We start from the raw sequence: 14,529 nt of genomic DNA, 5'->3' as shown, positions 1-14,529 counted from the left end.
GACCCACTTAAAGTTAATTTAGTTGAAGCCATACCTGCCTGCCCCTCAAGAGGGTATTGTTCTCATCTGATCTCAACATGGGACCACCTTCAAGTCCAGTGAACCAATGGATTTGGGTGATGCTAGCCAATTAGCTTTAAACTGTGTAAGGACTGCCTCTCCCAGGGATGTAGGAAGGGCTTGTTCTCTCAGTTCATCTCGAGCAGCTGGTGGTGGGAGAATTGAGGATGCTAGGCTAGATAGGTTTTTTTTCTTGACTTTCTGACCCAGGTGTTCTCTCTTTCTTGTAATAAATGCTTACTGCCCAAAAACTGGTGCTAAAGCTTCTAATTTATAAGTAAACCCTAGCTAGCTTTCCGTACACTTGGGACAGGAATAAGGCGACCACACATTTAGTTTTACTTCTCACAGTTGGCAACCACAAAGTGGGGTGCTGAACCCCTCAATCTTCTGATATTCGCATTGGATAAGAAGTTTTCTCTTATTTTCATGTGCCTGTCCCTTTAAATTTTCAAATGGTTTTCTTCAATTTTCTAAGTACTTTAGTCTGGTTAATCAGACAAACAGGAGATAAGATCATGTCATCAACAAATTCATAACATCAGTAGTAAAGTCACTGCAGCAGGTAGAGTTGAAGTTCATTGGTGGAGATGGCATTGGCAGCCCTTCTCAGCCTCCTGCTCCTCCTAACCTTTGTCTTCCCTTTGGTGTCTTGCCTCACTCACATGATTGCTATTTGTAAGCAGTGTCCAGCCAGGTGACCATGATACCTCACAGATCCTACTTTGGTCCAGGAAACCTCAATCTCTGGCCCAATAGCCAATACTTCTACCACTGCTGCTACTGGCCATTGCCTCATTATTATCTGATTTAAGGCCCATCCTCAAGAGATAATGAATTGCCATTCCCAACATTTATAATTGCCATCTGATTCATATACCTCATATCACATTTTAATGGCTCTTCATCAAAAAGGTATTTTGAAATGTTATTCAAAGAGAAAAGGCTGGGTGTGGGTGGTACATGCCTGAAATCCCTGCTACTAGGAAGGCTGGAAGATCTCTTGAGTGTAGGAGTTGTGAGCCGCAGTGGGCTAAGACAGTTGGGTATCCATGCTGTGTCTGGCATTAAAATGTGAGCCTTCAGGAGCAAGAGCCCATCAGGCTGCCTAGAGAGGCAGGAACCATCCAGGGTTAGAAACAGAGCAGAGAGGAGCTCTTATGCCAATCTGCCTGGGAAAGATAGGGAGACACCCAGGCTTAAAAAAGGAAGGAAGTGGGGCAGCTAGATGGCACAGTGGTTAAAGCACCGGCCCTAGATTCAGGAGTACCTGAGTTCAAATCTGGCCTCAGACACTTGACACTTACTAGCTGTGTGACCCTGGGCAAGTCACTTAACCCCCATTGCCTAAAAAAAAAAAAAAAAAGGAAGGAAGTTAGGGGAAAGAAAGGAAGGAAAATAAGTTTCATCTTTTGTAGTTCTTTTTATTTAGAAATTTTCTATGGACTTTGGCCTAAACAATGACCATAGACAGTAAAACTGAATGAGCAGTCTCATTTTCTCCAAGGTAACCACTAAATTACTTCTCTTTTAGCCACCACCTCCTCTAGTGAAAGTGATTGAAGACTTGTCCAGGAAGGCAGGACCAGGTCAGCTTAAAGTAAAAGTGATAGGAGGAAAGGTACAACGACCACGAAAAGGAAAGGACTGCAAAACAACGACTAAAATATTAAGAAACATGATGGACGTGGACCTTGAAAATAAAGAGGTAAGAGATACATGTTAGTTTGTTTGCTATAGTTTTACCAGAGACATTCCTGAGAGATGAGCCTGGCATCTGACTTCCACAAATAACTTTTCCCTACCCAATATTTAATCAAAACTTAAATGTTTATAGGGCAGTAATAAAAGGCCTAACAAAAACATCATTTTTTAAAATGCTAAAAATATTCTTGAAAATAGGTTGGGCCAGTGAAACAAATGTTACTTAAAAGATATAAGTATATGCAAAAAAGAAAATCAAGTTGTAAGGAAATAGGTGACATCACATAGATCAGGACTTCTTAAACTTTTTCCACCCATGATCCCTTTTCGCCCAAAAAATTTTTATATGACCCTGAGCATACAGGTATATAAACTATATAAACCTTTTACTGTTGCCAGATTTTTTGCAACTCCCACATTCTGTTACTCAATCCCATATTGGGTTGTGACCCACACTTTAAGAAGCTTTGACATAGATAACATCTGTGTTTCCATCTTCCTGCTTGTAGAATGACCTGCCCAAAGGATTATGCAAAAAAAGCCTACAAACCTTGTTGAGAGGCTATGGAGAATATCCAACAAAATACAGGTAAGAAGGAAAAAAAAATTCCTTAATGCCATTCCCAATTTATGGAGAGAAACTTTTTTTTTAAATTCTGTCTTAATTTCAGGATGTTCATTTGGCGCTCTCTACTACAGTTGCCTGAAAATTACTCAGCATTTAATAGCCTACTAGATAAGGGTACTCACTGTGCATTTCTCAACATTCATGAAAAATATCCCATCAAGAGTAGGAAATTACTGAGAATTTTGCAGAGGTATGTACAATATTTAGTATTCTGTAAAGACTGTAATGAACAGATATCATATTTTTAAAAATCCATTCTTAGGATAAATGTTTGCTAATTCATTAATAATTGATAAAGTTTTCCCATAGTCAGTCAGTTCTCCATTATCCACACAAGTGGAATGAGATGTGTAATCTAGGAATAATTTATATCTGACTTTGGAAGGTTTTCATCATCATTTTAAAATCTGGATGGATCTGATTCTCTAGGAGCCCAAACAAGTGAATGAGACCACACTTAAGATACAATTCAGGAGGAGCTAGAATTTTGTTCAGATGCCCCATGATGTCCCATGATTAGAACTCCTTACTCCTATTCTTTGCTTGAGAGAACACCACATTTCATCCATGTGATGAAATGGCGGCCTGTATTGTTCTGTGTGTTATTTCTGTATTTGTTGTTCCTACTTTGAATTAAAGTGTTTTTGTTGGGAAAAGTCTTAATTACATGTCAGGTTACATGGGAAGTAAAAGACAAAATAGGGAATTGTTTCTCCACATATTTTTAAACCTCCTTAAAGTTTCCTTGTGTTCTGTTAATAGCTTCATGTTATTTTTATTTATCCATTCATTCATTCACTCATTTATTTGTTTGTTTATTTTTTGTGGGGCAATAAGGGTTAAGTGGCTTGCCCAGGGTCACACAGCTAGTAAGTGTCAAATGTCTGAGGCCGGACATGTTATTTTTAAATGGAGTGGCATCGTGATATAAGTGGATAGAAAGCTGGCCTTGGCAGCTTGGCTTTGTCAGAGGCAGGTCTTGCCTCTGACACATTTTGGCTGTGTAACCCTGGACATTTGACTTAACCTGTCCAGTGTTCTAGTCAACTTTTCAAGACTAGAAATTGCAGAGAAGGTACTCGGCTGCCTTGGGAGAGGGAGTTTCCTCCTCAGTGAAAATCACAGATTCAGGCTCTATCCTCATCGTTATCTTCCCAAAAACATAAAATGGCTGATAGAATAGAACTAAAGTCCCTTCACTTCCCAGGAACCACGTTAGTAGAGGAGAGAAGAGTTGCCAATGATACAAAATGTTGGCCTTTGGAATACAGAGTTACTGACACCCTCTGCCCCTGGCTTTCTTCTGAATCATGGCCTTTTGCAGAAGCATTCTTTTAGCAGTGTCCCAGGTCCTGTTGGTCAGTGGGAGGAGGTAACCTTGGGCTCTTATGAATGATCCACTTCACATTAGGTAACCAAGCTGACTGATGAAATAAGCATGAAGTCAGAGGCAAAAATTGATGTTCAAAACAACATTTGTAGCAAAGGGCCTTATTTTACTATTCTTTCAGTTTGTGCTTGTTGAAGCTTTATGCAACTTAGTTTAAGTCTTTCCTATTGTAAGCTCGTCAATGAGCAGCTTTGCTACTTTTTCATGAACAGAAGTATCATCCAAAATAGGGTCAGAGGCTCTAGAAGTGGAAGGGAAACTGAAAGACTTATCTCAGACTCATTTTCATACTTTCAGACTAATGTGGGAAGATTAAATACTGAATTGTTGTGCTGCCACTTTTTTTTTTTCCAAGAAGCAGTGAATGATTTAAAATTTAGAATCCTGGGACCAAAGCTCTTCTTCCAATTAAAATACTAGTGGTTCTTAAGACTTGTTTATTATTAGATTATACTAATGTGGCAGGATAGAGCCACATCATTCTAATTTGTAACAGTTTTGTAACGAGTTAATCTTTATGCAGGCCCCAATAACCTGTTGGAAAAATAGCAAACCTTAGCTTCTCCTTTAGAAATGCTAGGTCATACCTATGTCTGTGAATCTTCAGGTCATAATCATCACTTATGAAAATACTTACAGACTAAATTTTTTTCAAAACAAAAAAAACTCTACTTCAACCAATGTCAAGCATGTTGTTGTTTTTTTAAACTCCTGTAAATATTTTCTAGCCTCTTGGGCATTATTTTATTCACAGGACCATGTCTGCGTTAGCTCACTGGTCTGCTATCTTTGGTGATACTCCATATCTTCCTCTGTTAGCATTTCCATTCGTAAAATTATTCCAGAACAACCAACTCGTCTGTTTTGAAGTTATTGCCACTCTCATAAGTAAGTAAAAATTTATCAAGTAATTACAATTAAAGGGTAAACTTTTGTGCATTTTTTGTGGTGCCTTTTCCCACAGCAAGGAAAGTTTTAACAATAGGCAGAAGAAAAAGACTACTTTAGCTGTTAGACCCTGTAAACTTTCAGTCTACTTAGTTTGAGTTAGAAGTTTGTAGAGCATGACTTTGAGAGTTCAACTGGGGACACCTGAGGCTTATCTGCAGAGAGAAACAAATCTTAACCATCTTAATGGATGCATATGGCTGAGTATAAAGAGTAGGCCTAGATTGCTTACCCCTTGAAGTTGCGTTTACTCTTTGCTTTTTCAAATAAGAAATTAAATTGTACTTCATGGCATGAAACCTCTGTGACCTAAAGTAATATATCTCTAAATAGGGAAACATTTTCTTTCCCACCCCCAGAATCAGATCAGCTAAATCTGATCTGTGTTACTGATCAAGTCACTGGAAATACTAGGTTTTATTTACAGAAGTGAGAAAAAAAAATTGAGATTCTGATTTATGCATTTTGGTGGGAATGAAAAATGTGATTTCCACATATAGTAGACCTGCTACATGAGTGTGACTGTGTGGTAATGAGACAGGGTTTTTTAGTTTGTTTTAATCTGCTCTTTTTTTTTTTTTTTTAGTGAGGCAATTGGGGTTAAGTGACTTGCCCAGGGTCACACAGCTAGCAGGTGTTAAGTGTCTGAAGCCGGATTTGAACTCAGGTCCTCCTGAATCCAGGGCCGGTGCTCTATCCACTGCGCCACCTAGCTGCCCCTTTTTAGTTTGTTTTAAACAAATGAAACACAACTTACCTACCCACATGACTGTTCTCACTTTGAGATGTTAGACCCTTAGCTCAGTGATGTTGCCAGTTGCTCAGAATATTTTGGGAACTCCTGTTTTGTAATTGCTTTTAGAGCCAATTTCATTCTCTTGAATGGAAATGCCACTCCTCATGCAAATTGGCACTTCTCTTACTTTTTTGTCTTTGGAAGCTTACTGACGGGAAATTGTCTGTCCTTTGAGGATGGAAATGATTTATTGGTTATTTCTAAGGCCAAGTTTGATGAGTAAATTATGTGATAGTCCCTTTGGACAAAAGCAAGAAGTTCTGTCATATTTTGTTCAGTCATTTCAGTCACGCCTGACTCTTTGTGACCCCAGTTGGAGTTTTCTTGGCAAAGATACTAGAGTGGTTTGCCATTTTCTTCTCCAACTCATTTTACAGATGAGGAAACTGAGACAAGCAGGGTTAAATGACTTGCTCAGGGTCACAAAGCTAGTGTTTGAAGCTGAATTTGAACTCAGGTCTTCCTGACTCCAGGCCTGGCACAATCCACTGCACCAACTGGCTACCCCTGACTATTAAGTAGTAAGATTATCTTATCTGTAGCTCATAACTGACACAGAAAGAAGTTCCCAAAGAGGAGTTTCCAAGATCTTTTGAACATTTGGTATCTTAGGGATAAACATACAGTCTCACAAGTGACTGCTTTGAAGAACATCTAAGTTTGTACTTATGGTATCCTCCCCCAGGATCCATCTTCCCCATACTGATCTTTATTTAATCTCATTACTTTGTAGACACACCCACGAACTAGGGCCCCATGGAATATGTTTTCAGATGAATGATGCCTTCGTAACCATCTTCACAGTCCATATCGCTGCCAAGAGGAAAAACCCATCTGTCCCTGGGGTGGTAGGCAGTGGTGCCAGGGCCCCACACACTTCTGTCCTTCTAGAATCCCTTTGTGCCCACAGGTCTTCCTTCTCTGTTGGGCTCTGACTTCTGCCTACAGGCATTATCATCAGAGCAGTGAAGATAGAGGGACTCCTGGCCCAGACTTTTAGGGTCACTACATAAGACACAGATTACCTGAAACCACAGGAAAATGACTCTGTGTGTCAGGGTTCTCCCTTTAATTAAACCACGTTCATTTCGGCAGGGGTGCTTAACCTGGGGTCTGTACACTTGGTTTTTTATATTTAGATAACTCTTTCAATCTAATTGGTTTCCTTTGTAAGCCTATGGATTTTATGCATTTAAAAACATGATTCTGAGAAAGGATCCATAGCCTTTACCAGACTGACTGCCAAAGGTGAAGAAACCCTGATTCAGGTGGGTTTTCCTTTTAGTTACCATTTAAAGAGCTGACAGATTCCTTCAGTAGCTCCTTGTCTTAGCGGGCATATTTTATCTACTAACAATTTCAAAAACCCAAAGCACCATCCAAACCTCCGTTTTTTCTCATTTAAAAAAGGAGAACTAGTAAGGCTTTCAAGTATACACTTACTTATTTGGATATGTAGTTTTGAGAACTTGCCCAAATTTTGTTGCTTTATTTTCTCTTCTGCCTTGGACCATCCATAAAATTTAGTAGGACTGGTGACAGATTGATCTACCAGGCCCATTTTAGTACAGGCTTTAAATAGGAACTATTTAAAATGGACCACCCTGTATATAACAAAAGGGAAAAAAAACTACTTCAAGACAAGTTTAGTACTTTTTATTAATTGTTAGTAATATAACAGAACTAAAGATTGTGAGGAAGTAGGTGGCTTTCAAAGCTACCTATTTTCATTTAAAATCTTGAGTTGCCATCTTGAGATTATTGTGTTCAGTTCTTACCACCAGGTATTAGGACACTGACAACATGGTTTTATTGGGGTGTGGCCGGGGTGGGGAGCAGCATCTAGGATGGTATAGATACTTGAGACCATGTCCTGTGAGTATTATTTGAAGAATTGGGGATATTTAGATTACAGAAGAAGGAGCTTAGGGTGTTAGGTGGAAGTGATGTGAAGTATCTTTTATCTTTGCACCTTTCCCTGTGCTGTATTATTCCCAGACATGGTGTTTGACTTCACTGTGGCCTCTAGTCCTTAGCTCAACTCTCTGCCATCCTCTCTAGAATGCTGAGCTCCCAAGTCCTAATCACACCTTGCCTAACCTTGACTCTGGACAGTTCTCACCGTCTGTTAAATGAGCTGGAAGAAGTTGTACAACCATGCTCAGAGGGTCCCTTACAATGTATATTAGTTAATCCCACCTGAGACCTCATGCAGTAAGTCAATCCTTCACGTGTCTCTAATTGGTTCTCTGACCTATTCACCACAGCACCTATTCTAAACCTCCTCTCTCCTCAAGCCTTCCACAGCACTCTCTTCTCTCCCTATCCTTTTCAGCTGAGGGCCTCTCATACGACACTGAAAATATTTGGGTCATTCACTGCAACTCCCTCTTTTCTGCTTCTCCTCTTCTCATATCCCCCTTAATTCATCTCCCACTCTCTTCTCTACTTTCTCTGGAAGAGAAAGAAGTATGTCCCTTCTGGGTAAGGCCAACTCCTCTCCACATACCTTTGATTTCATTCCCTTTCATCTTCTCAAGCAGGTTGTTCAAACTACTGTCATCTCACTTGCTCACACTCCCTGTCTCTTTGTCTCTCTTTGTTTCTGTTTCTGTCTCTCTCATTTTCAGTCTGTCCCTAGCTGCCTGCCTTCCTTCCCTGCTGCCCATAAACATACCCAGATTTCTCCCAGCCTTAAAAAACCTCACTAAATCCCATTCTCCCAGCTAGCTATCATCCTAGCTCTCTTTCCTTCTCAGTTAAATTCCTCAACAAATCTATCTACATATGGTGCCTCCACTTCTCCCCCTTCTAAACCCTTTACTTTTAGACCCCAATATCCAATATAAACTGTTGTCTCCAAAGTTTACAAGGATCTCTTGATTGCCAAATCTAAAGATTTGTTTTTGTTGGGGTGGTTGTTGTTGTTGTTGTGGGGTGGTTTGGGGGGGAGGGCGCTATGGGGGTTAAGTGACTTGCCCAGGATCACACAGCTAGCAAGTGTCAAGTGTCTGAGGCCGGATTTGAACTCAGGTCCTCCTAAATCCAGGGCCAGTGCTTTATCCACTGTGCCACCTAGCTGCCCCCTAAAGATTTGTTTTTAATTCTCATCCATCTTGAGTTCCCTGTATCACTTAACACTGTTGACTGCCTCCTGGGTGTTTTCTTCTCTCTTAGTTTTCATCTCACTGCTTTCTCAGCCTTTTTTCTACCTGTCTTGTCTATTCTTTGTGTTTCCTTTGCTTGATCTTCATCTGTATTACTGTGCTCATCTTCTCACTGTGCTCTGGGCCCTTCTTGAGCTCTAGTCACATCACCAACTACCAATGGACATTTTCAACAGGATTCCCCATAGACATCTCAAAATCAACATGTCCAAAATATATTTCATAATCTCCCCCGTGACCTAAACACTCACATAGGCATACAAACACATCCTTCTCAATTCTAAACTTCCCTTTTATTGTCAAAGATACCACTGTCCCTCCAGACATCCAGGTTCAAAATCTTGGTCTTATGTTCAACACCTAACTCTCACTCCTCTCCTATATCCAGTCATTTGCTGAATTCTGTCGTTTCTTTTTCCACATCTCATACACAACCCTTTCTTTCCACTTGCATGGATTATTGCAGTAGCCTCCTAATTGGTCTCCCTGCCTCTAGTTTTTCCCCGCTCCAATACATCTTCCAGAGTTGCTGAAATGGTTTTCCTGAAGTGTAGACTTAACCATGTCACCTTCCCTACTCAGTAAATTCCAGTGCTGTCTGTTGCCTCTGTTGTTCAGTCATTCAATCATGTTTGACTTTGTGACCCCATGTACCATCGCACACCAGGCCCTTCTGTCCACTATCTCTTTTTTCTTTGGGGGGGGGGTGTCAATGAGGGTTAAGTGACTTACTCAGGGTCACACAGCTAGTAAGTGTCAAGTGTCTGAGGCCGGATTTGAACTCAGGTCCTCCTGAATCCAAGGCCAGTGCTTTATCTACTGCAACACCTAGCTGCCCCCTCCACTATCTCTTGAAGTCTGTCCAAGTTCATGTTCTTTGTTTCCATGGATCAAGTATAAACTCCTCTGTTTGACATTTAAAGCTCTTCACAACCTAGCTCCTTCCTCTTGTCTTCTTAATATTCTTGTCTTCCCATTAAACCCCTCCACACACACCACCTCTTACAATACAAGACACCCAAGATCCTGACTCCATGTCTTTTTGTTTTTTGCCCCCTGTGCCTTGAATGAACTCTCCTCACTTCTACCTCCTTTTAAGATGCCCATTCAAGTGCCACTTTCAGCAAGAGGCCTTTTCCAGACTCCAGCTGCTGGTGCTTTCTCTTCTAAGATTACTTTTTATCTTTTGAGGGCAGAAAATGTTTCATCTTTGTCTTTGTAGCCTCAGCATTTAGCATAGTAAGCATTAATAAATGCTTGTTGAATGATTTATTGATTTGATGGACTGTCACATGGAAGAGAAATTTGATTTACCTTGTTTAGCTTAAGCCCAGAGATCAGCAGGACTAGTGGGCAGAAATTACAGAGCCAAATTCAAGTTTAATATTTGGAAAATTTCCCATACAGTTAGATTTTGTCTTCCCTTGCCCAGTAGAATTGCTTATCACAGAAGCTCTTGAATCTGGGGCTAAATAACTAGGGATTTTGTAGATGGGGGAAATTTGTGCTTCAGGTATAACTTGCACTAGACAATCTCTGAGATGCCTTCCAGCTTTGAGATGCTATCATTCTATGATTTTGATTATTCCTTAATTCAGTACTTCAGAAACTTTTTATTTCTTTAAATTTAATTCGGTGTTTTTTAGTGTAGGTATGCTCTCCACTGATAATGTTTGCCAGCCCCTCTATCCCTTGGTAAGCTCTCAAGAGTGGCTGTGTCCAAAAAATTCATCACCCTGTAGTCAAGCTGGTGATGAGCCTTGGGGAATGTTGTTAAAGTGGTCCATGTAAAATGATATATGTCCACACCAGGAGCCTTTTTATTAAGGAGGGATCTGATCAGTGGCATAGGCTTTCAGGAACCAGGCCCTCCACTCCATCAAAATTTCTGAAGAGTGAGAAGTAGTTTAGTCTGTTGTTCTAATGTAGAAGTCTGTGTCTTCTGTTCTCTTTGCACATGAATGACAGTATTTCAAATGGACATCTTAGTCAGCTAGCACCATCCTGTACATGAAGGGTCTGTGATTTCATTAGTATGGGGAATGCCTTTCACCAAACTGATCACAATCCATAATTTAGTGTGGGACCCAGCCCTTTCTAACTCCAGGCCCCACCCTCTCTCTAGCATCATGTGCCATCCTATGATTGTAGTAGAGTGCTCTCACAGGAAATAAGGTGCTATAGGAATGTGATCATTGTCCATTTCTTCTTTCATAGTTAATTGGTGTCAACATTGGTTTGAATATTTTCCTAACCCGCCTATCAACATCCTCAGTATGATAGAAAATCTTTTGGCCCATCATGACAAAGAATTGCTGCAGCACTATATGAATTGCGGGGTGACTGCCCAGGTAAGATGCTCTCTGCTCCTAGGAACCAAAGCCACCCTTTGTGGCTGACCTTTGCTTAGACATCGATGCAGATTGTGGCACACTTTGATAAAACACTGCAAACCTTACATAGATGTCACTTAATACCTTTTGTTCCACACATATCTGTTTTTTTTCTGTTTTGTCTGTTTCTAAAACAGGATAAAAATTACAGAAAAAAGGATAAAAATTACAGAAATTCTTTTGATAACTGTTAATGATTTTGGTGTCAAACTAGAATTACTCAACAGTACTAGTACATTCATTGTGAAAGGTACCTATCAAACTGATAAGTTTTTTCTTGTTTATTTTAGTTATATGCATGGCCACTTCTAGAAACAGTGTTCTCAGAGGTGCTCACAAGAGAAGAATGGCTTACCGTATTTGACAATGTCTTTTCCAATCACCCTTCATTCCTCCTCATGATTGTTGTGGCATATAACATCTGCTGCAAGGCACCTTTACTCAACTGTAACCTTAAAGATGACTTTGAGGTACAAATCTGTGGTTTGTAATGTATATCACTTGCTAAAAATAGACACAATAGCATTTTGTGTGTGTGTGGTTTCATTTCTTTACAATTGAATATCACATACTATTTATATTTTTTGTGTGTGGGGGGGGTGGGGATGAGGGTTAAGTGACTTGCCCAAGGTCACACAGCTAATAAGTGTCAAGTGTCTGAGGCTGCATTTGAACTCAGGTCGTCCTGAATCCAAGGCCTGTGCTTTATCCACTGTACCACCTAGCTGCCCCCCACATACTATTTATCTTAATAGAAACTCACCCTATCTCTTCACAGATATAGTATATAATGTTTAATTTTTTAAATTAAAAGTGCTTGTAACCCAACTGAGCATCATGGTCATTATATAATGTCTTAAAACTTGAAGGCATGTAAGAGAAATAGCCTCAAGAAATGTCTCTTTTTTCACTTTTTAATATTTTTTCAAGTAATTTTTTTTCATGTAACAGGCATTTATTTTCTTGCTCCCCTACCCCTCCGCCCCCCAGAAAAGAACAAAGAATACTTGTAATAAATACACATAATCAAGCAAAACAAATTTCCACATTGGCCACTTCCCAAAAAAAGTATATTTCATTCAACACTTTGGATCCATCATCTCTATCAGAAAATGGAGAATGTGCTTCCTCTTCAGTCATATAGAATCCTGGGTGATCATTGCATTGATCAGTCTTTCAGTCTTTCAAAATTGTTCATTTTTATAGTGTTGTTGTATAAATTGTCCTCCTGGTTCTGCTTATTTCACTCTGCATGAAAAAATGTCTTGAAAGCGGTAGAGATTGTTGTTTGAAGTTAAAGGGGTTCTTGGTTTGATTGCCTGCATGAAGTTTCTGTGACAAAATGTAATCATTTATTTTGGGCATATATGTTAGTCACACTTATGAAATTAAAGCAGAAGGTCATTTGCTAGTAGAAAGACTAGCAAAATGTGGAGGAATTCTGAGAACTTTGAAGAACTAAGGAAATGTGTCTCAGAGGCAGTAGGTGTTTTTATGTTAGCAGGAAAGATTGTCATTGCTGTCAGATCATTCATTCTCTGTGGATACAAGAAATCTCTTCATTTTAATGATAAAATTTATTTTCCTTAAGCTCGTGGTTTTGGTTAGAAACAGTTTTGCCTGATGGAAATATGGCATCGAGTCTTAGTTTGGGACACATGTATATATTAAGAAGAGTATCATCCTTCCTGGAAAAATCCATGTTGAAAATGAACTTATTGGGGGCAGCTAGGTGGCACAGTGGATAGAGCACCAGCCTTGGAGTCAGGAGGACCTGAGTTCAAATTTGGCCTCAGACACTTAACACTTACTAGCTGTGTGACCCTGGGCAAGTCACTTAACCCCAACTGCCACACACACACACACACACACACACACACACACACACACACACACACAAATAAACTTATTGTTTCATTTTTTTTAAACAATAGCATATAACTATAACTACATTCACAAAAGAACCTTATATTTAAAAGAAATTTTTCTTACAGTACTTTTTCCACCATCGTAATAACTTGGATATAACTGTTGTCATTCGAGAAGCATACCGCCTCATGCTTTGCACCCCAGCTGATATTCATCCAGAGACCATGCTTGATGACTTTGTCCCACTGACAAAAAGCCAATACCCAGTCTTTAATAAGTATCCCAAATTCATCGTGGACTATCAGACTCAAGAACTAGAAAGGATAAGGAATGATGAACTGGAATACTTAAAAGAGAGGTAATCATGGAATAATGACAACAATAATTGAAACCATTTTGATAGCCCTTTTCAGGTTTGGAAAGCTCTTTGTCACATGTTATGCCATTTGTTGTGAAGGGAAAGCCATAGTAGCTTGTCTTTTGTAAATTGAATATGTTATTAATATAAACAAGGGTTATTCATAAGCACACAGAAATGGATTTTTGTTAACCCTTTGAAACCATTTTTTAAACTGCTCACCAGAAAGCTGGGGAAGGCCATCTTAATATTTGTCTGTCTAGAGTGATATCAGGAAAGGGTTTCATTTGTTCCTCTTGTACTGTAGATTTAAAGATTACTTGTGGTGAAAAAAGATCTGAACATTTCACCTTAATGCTTTGAGAAAACACAACCTTCGTGTCCAACCAAATCAAGCCCCTCATAGTAGAATAGTACATTTTTACATTCATTATAAAAATGAAGCAATGGCCTTTTGGTTGCTCTTGATCTTGCGATTTCATTTTTCATAATGGTACATGGAATTGTTTTAATTCAGGCAGGCAGTTCATGAAATGGAAGCCGAGATAATGCGACAGAAGGATGAAGAGGAAGTTTGGTTCCAGAAACAGGAACTGCTGCGCGAGGCTGAGGACAAGAGGAGGGATATTCTTCTGGAAGAGGAAAAGAAGCTTGTGGAACAAAGAGATAGGTACATAATTGGACTCTGCTTCTTGTTGTCTGTGTAGGTTTCGTTATCCTTTTTTTTCTTTTGAAATTTAGAAATTCCGTGTCCTTTAGCTTATGAGTATTTTGGGTAAGTATTTGATTTCCATGGACAGTTATACCATGCGGAGTTTGGCCAAGTGTCAAATAAGTAGGATATAATAAAGCCCACTTTATATTAGAACTACTCTGAATATAAATTAATTTTCCTTTGATTATTTGAAAGGCAGTGCAGTTTTTTTGTGTGGCCACAGAGCCATCCATCATCGTGAACATCTGTGGCTTTATTGACAAATCACAAAAGTTCTGGTTAATAGAATTCTAGATAAACCAGTTTTTGCTGGTTTGTTTCATTCAAATTCTGTGTAACACCATCTTGTTAATTTTGTTTTATAATAGCACATATGTGTCTTAAAAATTTTTTCTTGACTATGTAATCCCCTCCATTATACTATTCAGAACTTGGCTTTTGAAAAAGGCCTTCTTTTAGTAAACTGCCTCTTTGTACACACAAATTTGTAATTCAAAATAT

General features: G+C 39.3%; 1 protein-coding gene across 1 annotated transcript in view; it reads left to right on the top strand.

Annotated features, from left to right (window-relative positions):
* TBC1D31 (TBC1 domain family member 31) overlaps positions 1-14,529 on the top strand; it is a 79,131-nt gene that overhangs the window by 30,500 nt on the left and 34,102 nt on the right. The window contains exons 8-15 of the mRNA XM_043986093.1: positions 1,595-1,768; positions 2,274-2,353; positions 2,436-2,582; positions 4,537-4,670; positions 10,911-11,044; positions 11,377-11,556; positions 13,081-13,313; positions 13,831-13,983. Coding sequence (XP_043842028.1) covers positions 1,595-1,768; positions 2,274-2,353; positions 2,436-2,582; positions 4,537-4,670; positions 10,911-11,044; positions 11,377-11,556; positions 13,081-13,313; positions 13,831-13,983 — 1,235 coding nt within the window. The remainder of the gene's footprint in view (positions 1-1,594; positions 1,769-2,273; positions 2,354-2,435; positions 2,583-4,536; positions 4,671-10,910; positions 11,045-11,376; positions 11,557-13,080; positions 13,314-13,830; positions 13,984-14,529) is intronic.

This window comes from Dromiciops gliroides, chromosome 1 (assembly GCF_019393635.1).
Source record: "Dromiciops gliroides isolate mDroGli1 chromosome 1, mDroGli1.pri, whole genome shotgun sequence".
Lineage (NCBI taxonomy): Eukaryota > Metazoa > Chordata > Mammalia > Microbiotheria > Microbiotheriidae > Dromiciops > Dromiciops gliroides.
The sequence above is the reverse complement of the archived record's forward strand: the minus strand, read 5'-3'. Positions and strand labels throughout refer to the sequence as shown.